The sequence below is a fragment of the Lontra canadensis genome, unplaced genomic scaffold (assembly GCF_010015895.1).
Source record: "Lontra canadensis isolate GAN:19392208 unplaced genomic scaffold, GSC_riverotter_1.0 scaffold13, whole genome shotgun sequence".
Lineage (NCBI taxonomy): Eukaryota > Metazoa > Chordata > Mammalia > Carnivora > Mustelidae > Lontra > Lontra canadensis.
In genome coordinates, this window is record NW_022631007.1 from 22,209,910 (window position 1) to 22,228,448 (window position 18,539).

The following is an 18,539-nucleotide window of genomic DNA, read 5'->3' on the forward strand; positions in this document are numbered from 1 at the left end:
TTTAGAAGAGTAACAACTGGATTGTGATATCATTTGTTAACTTTGTTAACATTGTTAACTGGGTTTGCTTTCCAGCAACTCATACCTATGAAGAGTGGAGAATTACAGATGCTAAGAAAAAGGAGAGACTGTTTGCTCTGGAGTGTCTGAATTTTCTCTTGATTTGTTGAATGCAGATTTGATGGCATTTGTGGAATGATACAATTTAATGCCAGATGCAAATGTGATACAGATGCATATTTTAATTCATTACAATAGGAATGTGATTCCTGTTTCTCTTAGTAGCTTTTGGGAAATTTTAAAGTTCAGTTCTTTTCTTATCCCTGAACTTCAGAGAAGCATTTGTTTTATTTACTTTTCTATGAGAGGAATCTTTCTGCCCTTCTTGTGGCCATGATGACTTTCAAATATGAGAAGGAACAAATATTTTAGGTGTGTTAGGAATGAATCCATTTTAAACTGGTATATTTAAATTTATAAATTTTGGTAAAAGATTCTTAGGGGACTCTATGACCTTCAGAAATCATTTGTTCCAATTTTGTGTCCTCAGTCAGGATCAAAATCTAATAGTCCAGTCTATCCTATATTCTGATGTCTGATGTTGAAACATAATAGGCAGTCTGGATTTTAATCTATATATGCTTTATTCATCATGATGATTAGATGTAATTCTGTTATTTTTGCTGGACAAAGATTGTCCAGGGAAGATAACAGAGATAGTGGCAAATATTCTGTTTGTTCAAATTGAGCATATAGCTAAAAAAAGACCTGATACTCCTTCAAGGGATGTATTCATTTAAGCCAAACATCCATTTAGTACAAGCATTTGGATACATTTATTTTCTAATGTAGAGAAAATAGCCCAGGCTGTTGGTTTAATTGAAAAATATTAGAGTTTACCAGATAGTCTGTAATTGTGCATGTAATATCAGTGTCTCTAATTAGCAGTACTTCACATGCCTTAAGAACCGTGTCCTTGAACCCCTTAACCGTCAGTTGCTTCAGCCTTCCTTCTCATTCTTCCTGTCATTTACTGTTGATTTCTGGAGACGTAGAACTGTAGTACTAGGTTAAAAACCAAGTATGGCTGTTGTGTTAAGGTCTGGGTTCTCAGAAAGGACCGCTGAAGCTGCTTGTTGGGCGGTCAGGAGCCAGTATAAGTGATATCTTCCCCATTCAGCGGTAGACACCATCGGTTCATTGTGTTGGTGCTTGACGAGCCGACCAAATGCTGGTGTGGTTGAACGGGTAGGAGGTTTTCTCTCTAACACTGACTTGTCCACATCTGTCTTCAGATTTGACTTGAAGACATTGCCTGTAGACTTCGTAGAATGTTTGATGAGGTTCTTGCCAACTGAGAACGAGGTGAAAGTGTTTCGGCTCTATGAGCGGGAAAGGAAGCCTCTGGAGAACTTGTCAGATGAAGACCGGTTCATGATGCAGTTCAGTAAAATTGAGAGACTCATGCAGAAGATGACCATCATGGCCTTCATTGGGAACTTTTCAGAAAGCATTCAGATGCTGACTCCTGTGAGTGGACCACCTCAGGCAGGGGAGAGGGTCCAAAGAGATATAGAATCATTTTTTCTTTTTTAGTCTATTCCAGAATTGTACTTCACACCATGGCTGTAAAGACTCCTTCCCAGAACTTTCTAGATTGCATTTTTATTTTGGCCATTTTTTTTTTCCACATTGTATATGCCAACTGAATGTGAAAATGGTGAATTTCCATTTTCCATATTGCTATTCTCCTCCATAGAATGCCATTTACTGTGTCTATGGACGCCCTCTGGGTTTCCACTTCAATACATGGGACTAGGAAAATCATTTTTTCAAACTTATTCCCCTCCCGAAGACACCAATCCTCTGACTGACTGGGTTGGCAAAACTGAAAATGTTGTTTCTAAACACACTTTTGTTAATTACTGATTACAGTAGCATGTCTGTTCACAACATGTTCTCAGGACTTCTGGAGGGTGATCATATTCCTTTGCTCTTTTGTTTTCATTCCTGGACAGCTCCGTTGATTTAAAAATGCACTGTCTTACATGGTTCGAGGTAGTGGGCAGGGGATTGAGTTCTGCTAGAAAATGCTGTTGACTCTAAGCTCTGAGTCCCATCAGTCACAGATTTTGTGATGAGCAAGTTCTGACATTTCTTCTCATTTCAAATACTTCGAGAGAAGAGCTTGCATGTGAAGATACGGTTGCCTAAGACCCTAGCAGGATAACATAAATTTTTTACTTTGAGGAAAAATAGAATCTCAACATTAAAGTTTTAATCTAAATGCAGGTGTGTTTCTTCTGTGTTAAATTTTAGTTTCTAATTAGAGTTTCTTATTTTTAACATGTCTCTTTTTTTCTCTCCCCTCCCCGTCCTTCCTTTGAATGGAATCTAGCAACTGCACTCAATTATAGCAGCATCTGTTTCTATAAAGTCGTCCCAAAAACTCAAGAAAATTCTGGAGGCAAGTGAAGTTTTCCTCATATACGTGTAGGGAAGAGCTGACTCGTCAGCCGAATTCCTTGGCCTGGGATGCTCTACTGATGGGCCTCTCTCTTTCTCTCTCTCTTTTTTTGCAGATCATCTTGGCCCTTGGAAACTATATGAATAGCAGTAAACGAGGAGCAGTTTATGGATTTAAACTTCAGAGTTTAGATCTGGTGAGTGAACTAAAAGAAATACAAGAGCTATATAAAGGACAAAACAGTTGGCAGAGACCAAGTCCCAGAGTCCGCTTTTGGAAATGGGGGTAGGATGTTGTGATGAACATTGCTAGTTGGATGATCAATTGGTATAAATTTTCTGGAACATCATTTGGCATAGACATAGAACATTAAAAATCCTCATGCCCTTTGACCCAGTGTTTCCATGTCATGGACTCTTTCCTCAGGAATCTGAATTATGAATGCTTTATTTATTTTATAATTGCAGATAATAAGCGACAATATGAAGATCCAACATTTTGGGAAATTATTAACTATAATAATAGTTAATATGGTAAACTATTCTTTAACTCTTAGAATGTTTGTGAAGAATTTTCAAAGGAATGGATAATTTTGTGTCTGAAAAAGGGTGTAAATTGCATGGACTGATTGAGTTCACCCAAGTAAAATATGTAGGAAAAAACTGAATGGAAGTAGGTTAAGATATTAACAGAGAGGTTGGACAGAATTAAGGTTTTTTTTTTTTTCCAAAGTGCTTCTTTTTACTTTTCTGTATTTTCTCAATATATATATATTTTTTTTTTCTAAACATGTATATATTCTAAATACATATATGTCATTCACATATATATATAAAATATTATATTTCTGGATGGAAAAGAGTGTGCAGCTTTTCAGTCATCTGATTTAGATGGGCAGGTCTAGAGAAAATCCTCTGTGGAATCCTCTCCCCCAAGGCTGTGTGGGGCTAACGTGGCTTCCACATGAGGAGGTTGGGCAGTGGGCTGAGTCCAGCCCTGGGGAGACACGGCTGTTTGGTAGGGAGTGTCCAGTCGAGTCGCAGTTCTAGCCCGAGAGGGGCATGTGTGGCAAGCCCCGCTGCTGTGTGTCATGGAGGCTGGGGAAGGAGAACGAGCTGAGCTAGAATCGTGCCGACTGCGCTATGGGAGTCCTGCCTTATGGGCAGTACCTGCACGCCCGCCTGTTCTATGCTCATTCCTCTGCTCCTTCACTCTGGAAAGCCCTCAAACTGGTAGCTTCCTACCTTTTGGCCAGGGGAGGTGGTGTGGCAGATGTGCATTGGGTGGTTTCAGGTGAGTGGAGATGTGTGTTGGAATCGTCCCCGACACCGAACATACCCCGGGAGAGAAGTCCTGTGGTCTCCTTTACAAGTCAGTGGGCTGGTTTAGCGAAGAACATGTCCAGGCTTGACCCTCCCATGGGAGGATTTTTTGGTCCACTTTGGGGTGCTGTACTCTGAGTGGAAGGACGTCATGGGGGGTGGCAAGCTCCCCATCCTCCTTCGCTCTAACTAACCCGTATTCCTTTTGTTTTCAGCTCTTAGATACAAAGTCGACAGACCGAAAGCAAACACTGTTGCACTACATTTCAAATGTGGTAAAAGAGAAATATCACCAAGTGTCCCTGTTTTATAACGAGCTTCACTATGTGGAGAAAGCTGCCGCAGGTACTTGGCTTTGGCGCTTCCTGCTACCCTTGGGGATCAGGTGCCTTTAATCACGGGTCCCGGGGGAGCCATCCCCTGCTTGACCGTCTTCGGAACCCCTTTGAAAGGCAAGGCGAAAGTCTGAAGCTCTTGGCCTAGGTGCGTAGGCCGTGGTGTTGCCCACGCCTGGGAGCCGTAGCAACTAGGGACACAAGGGAGACCTCTCTGAATCCTCTGTACAGGGTCGGGGCTCTGGACCTTGGGCCACTTACCTCTTCCTTTCAGTGTCCTTCTCAGTCTGTTGCTGTTGTTGAAACAGAGTGAAGATCTGAAAGTCACCCCCCAAGAAACACTTGAGTTTGATTTTGTGCTGTCCCACTTGCTCAGGTGTGGTAGTTCCCAACATTGTGCCTTTAGCATGAGCACAAGCTAAATTATCCGTACTTTGGGCTGTTACTTTGCCATAGCAGTTATGCATTTTCTCATTTAAATCATCAAGTGATTTTGGGGTAGCTGGCCTATAATGGGTACGTAATGGTATCCCCGAGTTACAGGTGAGAAAACTGACATTTTCAGAGGTTCCATAGCTTGTCCAAGGTTACAGGGGTAGAACGTGATAGAAACAGGACTAGAGCCCACATCTTCTCACTTGGTGTAGTGTCTAATGTAGCATGTCCTCTCCAGAGATCATTCGGCTAGAAAAAGGAACCAGATGCACGTTGACCCCAGAGTTGGTTACATACTGGAATTCTCACATTAGGATCTTGAACCCGGAGCAGCCAAGGTGTTTATTATAAATTCACATTCCCGGGGCCTACTTCAGGCTTAGTGAATTGAATCTTTGTGGGCAAGGCTTTCTCTGACTTCCTCAAAGTAAATGGCTGCTCCGTTTGTGTTGTTACCACAGAGTACGCTGCCACACCACTCTTGCACACAAGATTTCTCAAATTTTATTGTAACAGTTTGCATGTCCATTCCAACCTGTGCATTTATGAATATAATCGAGTTTTCATTATAATTCCCATAGGCCCTTAGCAAATTGCTGGGGGGCAGAGGTAAATGAGTGAGGGAATGAAAGAGATGATGCGGTGCTAACTGGGGACAGATGCCCAGGGAGCCCTAGTGGAGGCGCCCAGGCAGGAGGGACAGAGGCAAGCCAGACTGATGTTTTGACTGTGAAGGGCTGTGAGGTGCAGGCTGTGACAGACCCCCTGAGGTCAAGGCTCGGGAGCCAGTGATTTTCCTCCTTCCAGGCTTCTCTTTGCCTAAATTAGGGATTCTTTAGCATCACTATTAACAAAATTGTGTCAGCAAAAATTTTTGTTTTGGCCGTTTTGTTTGGCCCAACTGCGATTCCCCAGAAGCGCTGGAAAAAATCAGTCGGGGAAGATGGATTTCCAGATGGAGGTTCTCTGGCTGAGTTGTTCTCTGGCTGCCAGGTAAACTGACGTGGAATCTTTATACCCTCACTCCTCTGTCCAGTCACTCCTTTGCCAATCCAGTGAGCCTTTCGGAGTCCCTGCGGTGTACTGGGCACTGTCCTAAGCGCTGAGGAGTCGAAGTTGAGTAAGACTGTGAGTCTAGCAAGGGAAAAACCTGACTGCCTCATGGAATTCATCCACTTGCAGAGCTGAGTTGGGCTGCAGGGGGCCAGAGGGAGGGCCCAGAAGGTACCAGGAAGGTACCTGCTCCAGGAGGGTGGCCACACAGGAGATGGAAAGGTTGGTGCTGAGAAACCCTTCTGAAGCAGGGAAGGGTTCTTTGAGAAAAAGAGGCTGTCCAGGGTTGCTTGGTACTCAATTTGGACATCTCAATGCTGCCCCCTGCTGGAGAGCCCCGGGAATGTAAATGAGGCCGGAGTGCAGGAGGATCAGATCTTGGGCCGCCACACAGTTAAGGAGACTCAGAGCCTACAGCCCAATAGGTTCTCCTCTCCCGGAAGAGAAATGGGATAGCTGGGTATAGTCCCAGGATGTGGAGTCCATGGTTGTTCTCTGAACTCCATTTTGGCCACCTTCTAGCTGTACAATATAGGGCAGGCCACGTAACCTGTTTATGCTGTTTGTTGTTGTTGTTGGCGTATCGAGCTAATAGTGCAAATGAATAGTGCATATGTGGAATCTAGTGCAGTGCAGGATAGTGAGCAGCAGTAAGTTATTCATACGGTAAGGTCTCTGCTCCGAAAGATCTAAGGCCCTAAGGCCCTAGGGTCTAGTGACCCTAGGAATCCACTGAGAACTGGGCATACCAGCCAGACTCGCTGTGCTTTTGACATTCACGGGGACATTGCTGTCTCTGCTTCAGTCTCCCTCGAGAATGTTCTCCTGGACGTCAAGGAGCTCCAGAGGGGCATGGACTTAACCAAGAGGGAGTACAGCATGCACGACCACAACACGCTGCTGAAGGAGTTCATCCTCAACAACGAGGGGAAGCTGAAGAAGCTGCAGGATGACGCCAAGATTGCACAGGTAAGGCGCTGTGCCCTGGCCACGCACAGGGACGTGTTCGGATCCCTTAAACCCACTTGGGTGCTGGCCTGGCTCTGGGGGAGCCTTGCCCTCCGTGTGCAGTGCATTTCTTCTTTAGCTAATGACTCCCTTGGGTGAGCTCTTTCTGAATATTGTCCCTGTTCTGTTCACTGTCCTCTTCTGACGTGGAGTCTTCACGTCTTCTGTAGAGGTCCTCCCTCTCTCTTACCCTCTCCTCTCACTCCTAGGCTCCCTCTGCATGAGGCCGGGGTTCATTTCGGCCGGCGCGCGTCATTCCTGTGCTTCACGAAGCACTTTTCCTTCCCAGCGTGTTGGGTTTCTGTGGGCCTTGACCTCGAAATCTCATGCTCCACCAAGGGTTAAGTCTACAGCCTTGAAAAATAGCCCAAGTGGACTGCATGCCATCACAGAAGGGAAGGCAGAGTGTGGCGGGGACTCAGTGCAGATGGGGTGGGATGGCTTCCCAACGAGGCTGTCCCGTGCCAGGAAATCGTTTAAGCGGAGACCTGAGTGTCCCTGAGGTGGGGACACTGTAAGGCGCATTGAAGCAGCCAGCAGGGATCAGAGTCGGAGTGACTTTTGAGATCCCTCCTAACCCTGTCTTCCGTGGCCTTAGGAAGCTCTTGAAAGAGGTAGTTCCTCGTGTGTGTGTGTGTGTGTGTGTGTGAGAAAGAGAGAGAGAGAGAGATACCTTATGTAGAAACATAGTTGGTCCCAGAGATGAATCCCATGTGGCACTGTTGCCTTCTGCTCACCTTTGCCTCGGCGTTCAGAGGACCCAGGAGACCCCAGAGGGTCGTGGGGTTGGGAGGGGGCCACAGGAATGCTGTGGCAGTGGCTGGATCCCCCCTGCTGCTCTTCCCCCGGAGGTCAGGTTCACATGCTAGACTTTATGAGACTTGAGGAGTTTGCTTCTTTACAGGATGCTTTTGATGATGTGGTGAAGTATTTTGGAGAAAACCCCAAGACGACTCCACCCTCTGTCTTCTTTCCCGTCTTTGTCCGGTTTGTGAAAGCCTATAAGGTAAATAGGAGTGTGGGGTCCTTTCAAGCCTTCCTTGGTGCTGGTCGTCAAGGGGGTGTCCTCCCAGAGCTGCGTCTGATCTCCGGTCTCCGCTGCTGTGTGGCAGCCTCCCACGTTCCTTCAGGCAACAGATCTGGGAGGTCAGTGTGAGTCCTGACAGTCTCCAGTCCTTTGGGGGCTGCGTGTTCCTAGGGCCCTCAGCCTACCATGCTCCCTGTCTCCAGCCAGCCAGGCCTGCGTTTCAGCCTAAAGACAAAAGCTCTTGACTGCCCTTTGGGGCAGAGAAGACGCTCCAGGACCATCCCTTCCTCACTGACTGTTCACTTCTGTGGGGCCGGGTGAAGGACTTAGAAACTCCAGGCTTCCCATGTGGTTGTTGGACAGGTGAAAGGAGTGGCCTCTGGCCTATGGCAAGGGTACTGTAGCTGAGGTCAGGGACATCCTGCCCGTGTATGTCCTGCCCAAGCCGTTAGGTCATCTAGACCAATATTTCTCTGGTGTGGACTGAAGAATGGTGCTAGGAAGAATGCTTGCTTTCTGTTTCCTCATCTGGACCAACAGTGGCCCTTCCTTTAAATAGCCTGTTTGGCACAATCCAGAGCTATGGTCTTGAAAAAGCATGTGACCCAAAGAGGCATGTGTTGGAAGAATTTGTTCCTTGAGAAAGAATAAGTGGGGGTGGGGTGGGGGGAGGTGGTTGTTAGCGGCTGTTAGTGCCCTTAGGAGACACTGCAGGCTGTACTCGCCAAGGTTGTCAAGTATAACCTCAGTAATGTTGGTGGAGGAAGGAGGAGTGTGATTAATAGGGGAGGAGGGATGAGGCTTTTTTTCTTTTTTTGTTTTTTAAGATTCTATTTACTTTGAGGGAGAGAACATGAGTGGGTTTGGGGGGAAGAGGGAGAGGGAGAAGCAGACTCCCACTGTGCAGAGAGCCTGATGTGGGGCTCAATCCCAGGACCTTGGGATCATAACCTGAGCCTAAGGCAGATGCTGGAGAGCCACCCAGGTGCCCCAGGTCATCTACATTTTTGAGAAACAATCTCTTGGATATAGTGGGTCACTTCTCTAGCTCCAGAATCGTCCTTTGGCCTTTTCCTGAAATTCAGAAGGTTACATTATTTATCTATCAGCAAGCATGGCTTCGTGTGGCAGTGATGTCACAAGCTGTTTGCAGAAGGGAAAGGGAGGCTGAACCCAAACACAGGACAGAGACCGTGCGCAGGACACTGGAGGTGGTCTCTGGTCCCCAGCCACTGCTAACCATGGTGCTTGGGGTTCACTGGCTGGAAATGCCTGTGTCCTGCAGACATGACTCACAGTGATTCTTGTTATGTGCTGGGACCACATTTCTTCACATAAAAAACTGTGAGTCTGAGGTCTGTAGAGAAAAATACGGGCTATTTTTAAATTGTAGAATATGAATTGGGAAGTGGGTCTGGTTGGTCCCAGAGCCCGATACTTTAGCAGGGGTATAGCAAAGGAAAAAGCAAAAGTTCCTTGGTGATCTGTGTGGGGTGGCACAGGTCAGAGCCTGTCAGTGAGCCCCTTCCACATTGTCGTTTCACCCCGTGTCCTGTTAGTGGGCTCTGAGGGGTCTCCGTCAGGCAGTGGCAGTGTGGGATGTTTTACTGGCCATAGATACTGCACGATGAATGACTCCCAGGCTAACAGTGACCTGGGGACCTTTCGGGGAGACACTGGGGTTATAGGATGTCATCCCTCCTTTCGATTCCCAAGTCTGAACCAGAATGTAACGTAAGGCGGAAGTAAAGGAGTCCAAAATGTAAACTTTATTCCTGATAATAGCCGGACTGGAGGGTGTGGTGAGTGTCTGTGAGCTTCTACCTCAGCCCTAAACTAGATAACTGACTCTAACGCTTCACAGCGAGACCGTTAGAAGTCTCTTTAGGGAGGCTGGCTTCAAAGCAGACAAGGTGCAGGAGGGCTGAGCAGACGTGAGCCTGTCTTGATTTTCTGTCCCAAACTCATCAGACTAGTCACTCTGTGGCCCTTGGAAAGGAGTGAGCTGTGGGGTGAGACCTCCTGGAGGAAATAAGAGGCAAGGGAATGGAGGTTTTCCCCTAACAATGGGCAGAAGGAGAGGAATCTGAACTCTTGCTTTTGGAAAAACTATAGGTAGGTGGACAGGTTCTGGAAGCAAAACAAACTCACATGGAAATCCCAGAGCAGAGCTGCCTGGATAGTTTCCATCCACGCCTCTGGGACGGGCTGAGAAGCAGTGTGTGTGTGTGGGCGGGGGGTGGTCCTCAGGAAAGACTTTCTGGACAAGGTACATCATGATTGCTGGATATTGAGGAGATGTGATAGAGACCAACAGGGAAAGCCCGAATCAGAGTCCCCGATAAGCCTAAATGTAGATCTTGTCCCTTCCCCTCCACTCTGATGCCTGGCTCGCCAACATTCTCTTAGGAGCCACTTTAAAATACCTTGATGGCTGTCATTTCCACAGACTAATCTTTGGGTTCCTTTGACTTTGCCCAGCAAGCAGAAGAGGAAAATGAGCTGAGGAAAAAGCAGGAACAAGCCCTCATGGAAAAACTCCTAGAGCAGGAAGCTCTGATGGAGCAGCAGGATCCAAAGGTGAGATGTGGCCAGGGCCTGAGACGGCCTCGTCTGAGCCAGCAGGGAAGGGGGGCGAACGCTTTCCTCCAGGGCTTGGAAGCGGGGCTCGTGGATTTGTTGTTCATTCTCTGTTCCGCACACAGTAGAAAGAAGTGAAGAACAGGTGTGTGCAGCTTTTCCGGGCGTACAGAGATCAGGAACTTAAGTCTTGTGGCTGTACAGTGAGGCCACGCCAGGTAGCCCGATGAGAACCTGCGGGGGGCCCAGGGAAGGCTTCACGGGGTCGCCCTTGGTGCAGCCTCCATGGCTGGCTGCTTCACTCCGAGGAACGGGATGGAGGATTCCCGGGAGGGAAGCAGCTCGGGTGCAGGCCACAGGGCTGGAGGTCAGGGTGTTCTTCATCCCCATCCTCTGCACCAAAGCTCGAGAAATGGATGGTTGTCCCCTGCTGCCTCTTGTAGCCGGACGATCCAGCCTTCCCGCTGCCGCCAGCTGGAGTTCTGCGTGGTTTTCCCAGAAAGTTTTTTTTCCCCCAGAAGCTTTCTGAGTGTTTCTCTGAGCAGGATGTTGGGATGGGGCTGCTTGTGTTTTTGGCTGAGGCTGCTTGTCGGTAACAGAATGCTCAGACACAGTTTGGATCTTCTCAAGCCCCCCATGGGTGCTGGTCCCACTCATCTCTGCCATCCTTCTTTCTCCTCAGTCTCCTTCCCACAAATCAAAGAGGCAGCAGCAGGAATTAATTGCAGAATTGAGAAGGCGACAAGTGAAAGATAACAGACATGTATATGAAGGAAAAGACGGTGCCATTGAAGACATTATCACAGGTAAAAGATATTTTCTCCTAGTGGCCCGTAGAGACCCCACTGATCCTGCCCATAGTGGACCCCTTCCACAGCTTGCTGCTTTTGTTCAGAATTTATGAGGTCTTCGGGTGACTTGATGCAGACCCAGAATTATGGGGAAGGATTCCATGCTAGTGTTGGAAGTAGATTTCTAATAGCCTGTATACTGCCTGTCAGAAAACCCCAGCACTCTCTGAGAACTCTTTCCTCATTATCATTGGAACCCCACAGACTTCACCAGGCTCCTCCTCCTCATGGTTTTCCACTGTCTTGGGTTTAGTTCCCTGCTCCATTTTCTACCTTGTGGCCCCTCCCACCCACCTGCCTGACTAATAAGTACCACAGACAAGGCCCATGCAGGGCTGTGTACTAACCACGGTCAGTGCAGGTTTTTCCAGCGTGCTCTTTAAAAGCCTTTTTTACTCATTCAAAGTAACTGAAGACAAGAGGAAATCAGGAGCTAGAGCTTTTGTTCTGATAGGCCAACAGGCTTCTCGGGCTGCTCAGCTAGGAATGAGTGGTGTCTAACCCAGCTTGGTCCTTGTCTGATTAAGTTGTACCTTAATGCTTGCTGCTTGAATCCATTCTCCAGAGATTTCTGCATTCTCTTAGAGTTGGGACAATAATTGGAGCCACCGTCTGTGGCATTGGTTGCAAGTGACTTTCATGTCTGTTGCATATGAATACTGTTTTGTTTTTTTTTTTTTTAGCTTCCAAGATACTTACCACTTTTTTATTGTAGAGAATTTTGAAAAATATGCAATGCAAAAGTACAGAGAACAGCCCGAGGAGTTCTGTATACCCATCATCTTTTAACAATTCTCAACTCATGGCCAGTCTTGTTACATGTCTGCTTCTACTTGCTCCCCATTCCCCAATCTCTGGGATTATTCTGAAGCAAATCTAAGACCTACAATTTCATCTGTATTTCAGTGTATGTGTCTTCAAAAGATAAGGACTCTATGATAAAGCAAACAAACATAGCCAGAGTATCATTGTCACACACCTCCAAAACTAACAACTTTTTAACATCAAGTACACATTAGTCACATGTCCCCAGCTGTCCTAATTCTTTAAGAATGTAACTCTCAGAATTTTGATTTCTCATTTTTTGTGAATAGCTTACCATCATAATTAGGGATCCCCCAAAAGCCAAAACCATTATTTTTGTTCACCAGTTCAAGACCCAAGGAAATAAAATAGGTACATAGATCACTAACAGGAAGTCAATAAGAGTTTCTGGCCTAGCGTAAAGCGGTCTCAGTCGTCAGTGGCTAGGTAAGCGGCTGGTAACATTCCTGTGTCTGTGTATGGCGCACACACAGTCTGTACGCGCGTGCCTGCCCGTGTCTCCTCGTTCACTCTGCATTGGTTTGCACATGGCCCCTCAGGTAAAGTCCCCCATTGTTGGGCACCTCTCTTTGTTTCCCTGGCATTGAGGGAGATGCTCTGCTCTCAGCAAGACTAAGAGCAGGTCTTTTGGGGCTGAGCACCTCTTTGACTCAATGCCGCAATAGGATTAATTTGTTGGGAGAGAAGCATCTAGCCTCAAACAGCAAGAGCTCCTTTTCCAGTAGGCTGCTCTCCATCTCGGTGACCCCTGGGTTATCAGATGAGCAAAATGTACATTATCTATTTGCCTGATCTCACCGTTAAGCTGCTGTTGGAGGTGAATGAGTATCTGCTTACAGATCCTACAGTTTTTATTCTCTTTAAAATATTTTCCGTTTTCCATCCGCCAAGCCCCAGACTGAGAACTGTTTTAGACTTAATGAACTCACTTGGGTGTACGTTGCCTTTTCCCGTCTCCAGGTATGATTAACAAAGCGCTAACCGTGTACTAATGGGATAGATCCTGGCTTTTTACTCTCTTCTGTTTGTCTTATTTGGCTGTCATTTTCAACGCAGTGCTGAAGACTGTGCCCTTTACTGCTCGCTCCGCCAAGCGTGGCTCTCGATTTTTCTGCGAACCTGTTCTTACTGAGGAATACCATTACTAAACTATTACTCTTTCTCACCCGATGCCCTTAAAGGTTGCTACAGATTTTTTGACCTCTTATGTCCCTCTGTATGTCTGTTAGGACCCCCCAGGATGCTAGCATGGCATCTCCGTCTCCGCCATGTTGTAGTTTATGTTGCCTTCACACTGCATGGTTTTGCACGTCTGTCATTACTGTTAACTCACTGCCACTTTCCTGTGTCTGTGAATCCACATGCCTGCGGTGGTCTGAGTGTGTGTGAGTTGAAATAATAGAATTGCTTGTAGAAATTTTTAGAACAATAGTGTAAATAGAGCATGATTTTTGAGAATTAGCACTAGGATCAGCAGCTGAGTGGTTATAAGGCTTTTGGGCTAGTGCCTTTGAGTGCAAAATGATAGTCATTAATAACAATGACTATAACATTTATTGAGCACTTGCTGTGTTTTAATAGGTTTATAGATATTAAACCAACCTCCTTTCTGTATTCAGTTAGCATGCTTTGGTAATAAAATGAGCTGTGTGCAAGTGCTCAGGAATGCAAAGTGCCCAGAAGTTGAAAAAATTTCCAGAAAGAACTGTGAACCACACAGTTGTAAATTGGGACTTTCTTAATTGTCTTATGTCATCTATAGCCATCACCCACAGTGTGGAGCTCACGGTAAAAGCGAGGAACCCTTGGCGCATAGAAGTCTGTATAAGTTGATATAGGCAGTCCATAACGTTATACCCAGCCTCTTTTCCTTCTGGGTGTCATGCCCAAGTTCGGTTACCAGCAGTTCTACACTGGAGCAGGGCTGTGAGGCAGAAAGTGAAAACAAAGGCTTTAGGAACTCCCCATAGTCTTCACTGCGACTCTGTTCCATGTCAAATCCAGGGTATTTCTCTTGTGATGAGATGATATCTGGACCTGCTTTTTAGGTTAGGAGGGTGGCATCCAGAAATACTAATAGCAAATACCTATTATTGGAAAATGCCACTATTCTTAGAAAAAAAAATTCCAATATTTTCAAGAAGTAAACTGCTTGCCCTTGGTTCCTGATGGCTAGATAAGAAACTTCTTTGCAGTGTCCAGCTGAATAGAAGAGGGACAAGGGAAGCCCATACTCTAATTAGAAATAGCTATTATGTAACTCCCATGTTGAGATTGACATGGAACAGGTTACGTGTTTGTTTTGTGGCATTAACTCTTCTGTGAATTATACTTGTTATGTATGTTCCTCTGTCTCTGACGATCTCAAGAGGATGTGGTGCGTTGTTGCTTGCTCTGCAGCATACTTACCCACCTGTGCTTATTAACAAGGCTAGACACTGTCATCTGCTCAGCTAATGTTCCTGTCAGTTTTGTGGCTGGACTATCATTCTGGAGCCAAACTTCAAAGCAGCTTGGATTTGGGTGGTCAGAGAGCTGGGCGGGAAGACACTCTGATCTTTCCCTTGTTTTATCTAACACCTCTTGTATTAATGGCCTCCCATTCTCCTCCCCTGTTGGCTAACATGCCGGGTATGTTAAGCACTAAGTTGAATTGCTTTCCATTTTCATCCCATTTTTACTTAACCATCATTTTGTGTTTTTGTTTTTTTCTGTTTAGCCTTAAAGAAGAATAATATCACTAAATTTCCAAATGTTCACTCGAGGGTAAGGATTTCTTCTAGCACACCGGTGGTGGAGGATACACAGAGCTGGCAAGCATCACTTTTTACTTAGCTTCCTCCTCTCTCTGTATGCAGATCAGTGGTTTCAGTCTATGGCTGAGGGTAATACTGGTGAGAGTCTGACAAGGGAGAAGTTTTTTAACCTCACATTCCAGTGATGTGAGGCAGAGCCTCTCTGTTGGACTCTTTGTGGCCTGCTTCCAAATTATCAAGTGTGATGGCTTGGGCAAGGGTATTTGCTGATGATTGTACTTGCTTTGGGTGCTAGGCTGTCTTTCCTTTACTGTTTTCTTGGCCTCTGAGTTAAATCAGTTAACCCCTTTTGATTTGAGGAAACTGAGAGCAAGTCCTGGCCAGGGAACGTGATCTATAGCCTTTGAAGAAAGATTTGGATCTTCAGACCCAATTGTTCAGAAGACTCGGGAATTAGAGAGCTACAAGTCATCACAGACCCTTAGCCAAAAGTGGAGTTCTGACCTTGCCTTATCATTCTGGGCAAGAAGCAGAAGCTTGAGAGGATTAGGGCATGTATAAAACTATTCTTCCCTTGAATTTAGAAAGAGTGAGGCAGGGTGACTAATTGCAAGGAGTCGGGATTGGTGGGGACTATGCTGAACCTGAGAGCATAGGTCTCAGCACTCACTCAGCTCATTTCTTTTTGCCATGTGAAAATTTGGGCTCAGTATTGCCAGACCCTCCAGTTATCCAAGGGAAGTCAGAAACCCTCTTTCTAAATACTAATTATCTATTAAAAGATCAGGAAATTGTATTGAAAAGTATAAGTTGGGGTCTAAACATTTTGTAGGCCAGATATGGCCCATTGGCTCCATTTTCAAGCTACTGAGTAGGTAAAGGAATAAAAAATTCTGTTGTTGTTTATGTTTCCCCTTTCAAAGATAGATTGTCTCCTAACAGAAGTCAACAAGGTGAAGGGAAATAAATACTAAGTAAATGAAACAGTGGGGCGGGGGGGGGGGGGGGGGGGGGCGGGGGCGGAGTACACCGCCTACCCTGACCCAGTCAGAAGCAGCTTACCTGCTGGCTAGGTTACCTACCTTAAGTATTCATTAAGAAAGCATGATTTCATATTAAGAATGTTTACATAGAATAAAATGTCTTTGTTCAGCCCACTGTATTCTACTAGAACAGTGCCTGCTTGAACCAGTATGCGGTGGTTGAGTCATTCATTCAACAAGGGTTTTTTGTTTTTTTTATATTAGGCATTTTTAAACATTCTGTGCATCTGCAGTACAAATTGGAGAATGCTGGAAGGCCCAAACAACTTCTCCCCTCTAATGAAAAATAGGGGAAATACTGGGTGGTAGGAGACAATATACGGGAATGGAGTATTATTTTGGTTTAGTGATTATTTTTGTTTAGTGATTGGGCAATGTGTTTCACAAAATAAAAAGACGACCTCAGCTAATACTAACTGAATACAAATAATGGGACCTCTGCCTGCAAAATAAGCATAGTGTCCTGTGATTAAAATTCCAGAAAAGATAGGATAGGGCAGTTGGTTTATTAATTTTGCAGTTTAAAATTCATTACAATTATTGATATTCAGGTTCCCAGAAAAAAAAAAAAAAGGACAGAACTAAGCCAAGGCTTTTTCCAGTTGAAGAAACATTTCAAAATAAGACTCCAGCTAGATTCTCTGGCCAGTGACAAGAACAGTTGCCTTTCCTATATATTTTTCTAAAAAGTTCCAGAATCACATCAGTATTACATCCTGCTTTAAATATTGAGGGCAAAGTACATGTCTTTGGCTCAAATACTCAATGAGTTTTAAGGACCTGTTAGCTGACTCTTCTACACAAGCTGCTTTGATTGGCTGCCAGCTGACCTTTGTCTTGCTTGGACACATGATACTAAAGGTTGCAATTCTCTGACTGATCCTCTCCTCTTTACAGATCTTAGAAACCAACCATACAGACGAGCCGATGCGCTGAGGAGAAGTGTCAGACGGCGCCTTGATGATCAGAACCTGCGTTCTGCTAATGGTGCCGAGATAACCATGTGAACCTGAGACCTGCCTGTATGAGTAGAGTATACGTGAATGAAACTTCCCACGTGAACTTTATGTGCTACCATGTAACCGTAACCTTGAACATTGATAAAATATTCTAAGGGCTCAGATTTAGCAAACACATAGGAATTTAAAAATGACGGGCTCTCCTTTCAACCTTTGTTAACAAGTGCCTAAAAGTGGAAGTACCTGCTCAGATTAATCAAAGCAATAGGGTTTGATTTGATTAGGTATCTTTTTACACCAGTGTATTACCCAATTTTTTAACCAAAATGTAAATTTCGTATTACACTCATCTGCCATTATGATTGTCCCATGATGGCACACCCTGGTTTCCTGATAAGTTGTAAATAACATGGATGCAACTGCTGTGGGTTTCCTTTGCTGAGATGTTTTTTAAGGAAAAAAGTTGCTTTTGTGTTTTAGACATATCCATCAACTTTGTTATTTTTAAGGGCTTGCAACCTGGAAGAAGGAAGTCACATAAGCTCCTGTCCATAACCAAGCCCCAGCCAAGTACAAACAGGATGCACTGCAGTGGCACAGAGGTCACTCAACTCTCTCATTTTACATTCTACACTGCTGTACTTGGGTAGGACACCCTGTGAGAGTTCACCAGTATGAATGCAAGGATATGATGGCATACAAATTTGTGTAAGATTTTTTTGCAGTACTGTGTTCTTCAGCTAGAGGCAGCTTTTAAAGTAATAATGCAGATGTATTTATTAATTAGCACTAAAATTAACATCTCAGTAATCAGTATTAGGATTTCTGAGGACCATTATGGGCCTATCCTGAGAGCAGAAATTGGTGCCTTGCTAGCCAGGGAGAAGTTCACTAGCTCTATCAAGCATTTCAGATTACTTCTGCTAGCTAGTAGTATAGTTAACCTAGCCTTATTCTCCTGACAATCGCAGCCCCCCGCCGCCCCCGGCTTTGTAAACCAGAGAAGATATATTTGGCATCATTGCTTTATGGGGAATTGCAAATTAAATTGTTTGAAATATTCATATTTGGATTAACCTTAAGTGACACATAATAGGACTAAATGGCCAACTAAGCCACTGTTATTTTCCTTCCTCTCTGGCAGGGCACTTGATCCATTCCAAAGTCAAAAACTGGACTAAAGCTGATTTGTACTTTACATAATATACACTCTGCTTCTGGCTTACTTCTTGGTACATCAATATATTAATTGTAAAGTTTATTGTATAGTATTTAACCACTGAATTTCTTATTTTATGTTGTGCTTATGTGAACCCCTTGGTGAAGGTCCCATTTTCCTTGGATAATGTGTAGTTATATGATCTCTTTTTAAATGTACAGATATTTTGCTATAAAATTGGTGCAGTTTTTTATGGTTTTTACACTTTAATTCCCACCTAAGCCTCTGGGTAATATTGTAAATATTGTTTAAAAATGCATCAGCCTGTGCTATACAATCTGAATGTTATTTTAACTTATAGTTTTTTTTTTAATATATATATTTAACTACAAGGACAGTTTAGGGATCAGTTACCACATTTCACTTTAGCATACCTATTTACAAAAAATTACTTTTAAAACTGCCACCTGCTAGCACATTTTCATAAATGTGTACTTTAAAAAGAACATGCCAAGATTTTGTCTGTTAACATTGATTTTGATGAAAAAAACAATTTGACCATGATACAACACAAGTAGTTGGCCCTTTATGACAGGCGGCTGCTTTCCAAAGCTTAATACTAAAATGCATATAATTGCCTATTTATTAATCAACAAATAGACAATAATGTTGGCATGTTCTTTTCTGTTTATTAATGGGCTTGCCTTCTTAGCAATATT

The 18,539-nt window shown here is 44.6% G+C and overlaps 1 protein-coding gene and 1 long non-coding RNA gene across 17 annotated transcripts in view; one reads left to right on the forward strand and one right to left on the reverse strand.

Annotated features, from left to right (window-relative positions):
• The window catches only part of FMNL2 (formin like 2), a 317,058-nt gene extending 299,639 nt beyond the window's left edge, over positions 1 to 17,419 (forward strand). For 5 of the 16 annotated variants that reach the window (XM_032857803.1, XM_032857818.1, XM_032857817.1 and 2 more), the window contains 9 exons: positions 1,296 to 1,530; positions 2,399 to 2,467; positions 2,583 to 2,663; positions 4,005 to 4,134; positions 6,418 to 6,581; positions 7,525 to 7,626; positions 10,129 to 10,227; positions 10,910 to 11,033; positions 16,600 to 17,419. In XM_032857803.1, coding sequence (XP_032713694.1) covers positions 1,296 to 1,530; positions 2,399 to 2,467; positions 2,583 to 2,663; positions 4,005 to 4,134; positions 6,418 to 6,581; positions 7,525 to 7,626; positions 10,129 to 10,227; positions 10,910 to 11,033; positions 16,600 to 16,709 — 1,114 coding nt within the window. In that variant the 3' untranslated portion in view covers positions 16,710 to 17,419. Of the gene's footprint in view, positions 1 to 1,295; positions 1,531 to 2,398; positions 2,468 to 2,582; positions 2,664 to 4,004; positions 4,135 to 6,417; positions 6,582 to 7,524; positions 7,627 to 10,128; positions 10,228 to 10,909; positions 11,034 to 12,959; positions 13,084 to 14,622; positions 14,717 to 16,597 lie in introns of all 16 variants that reach the window. The other 11 variants (XM_032857813.1, XM_032857804.1, XM_032857809.1 and 8 more) reach the window with 4 other exon arrangements.
• LOC116867868 lies at positions 758 to 15,903 on the reverse strand. The gene is made up of 3 exons (XR_004382673.1): positions 15,818 to 15,903; positions 5,921 to 5,922; positions 758 to 768 (listed from the first exon to the last, which is right to left on the reverse strand). It is a non-coding gene; the product is annotated as an uncharacterized LOC116867868 (long non-coding RNA).
• Positions 17,420 to 18,539: the final 1,120 nt, after the last annotated feature.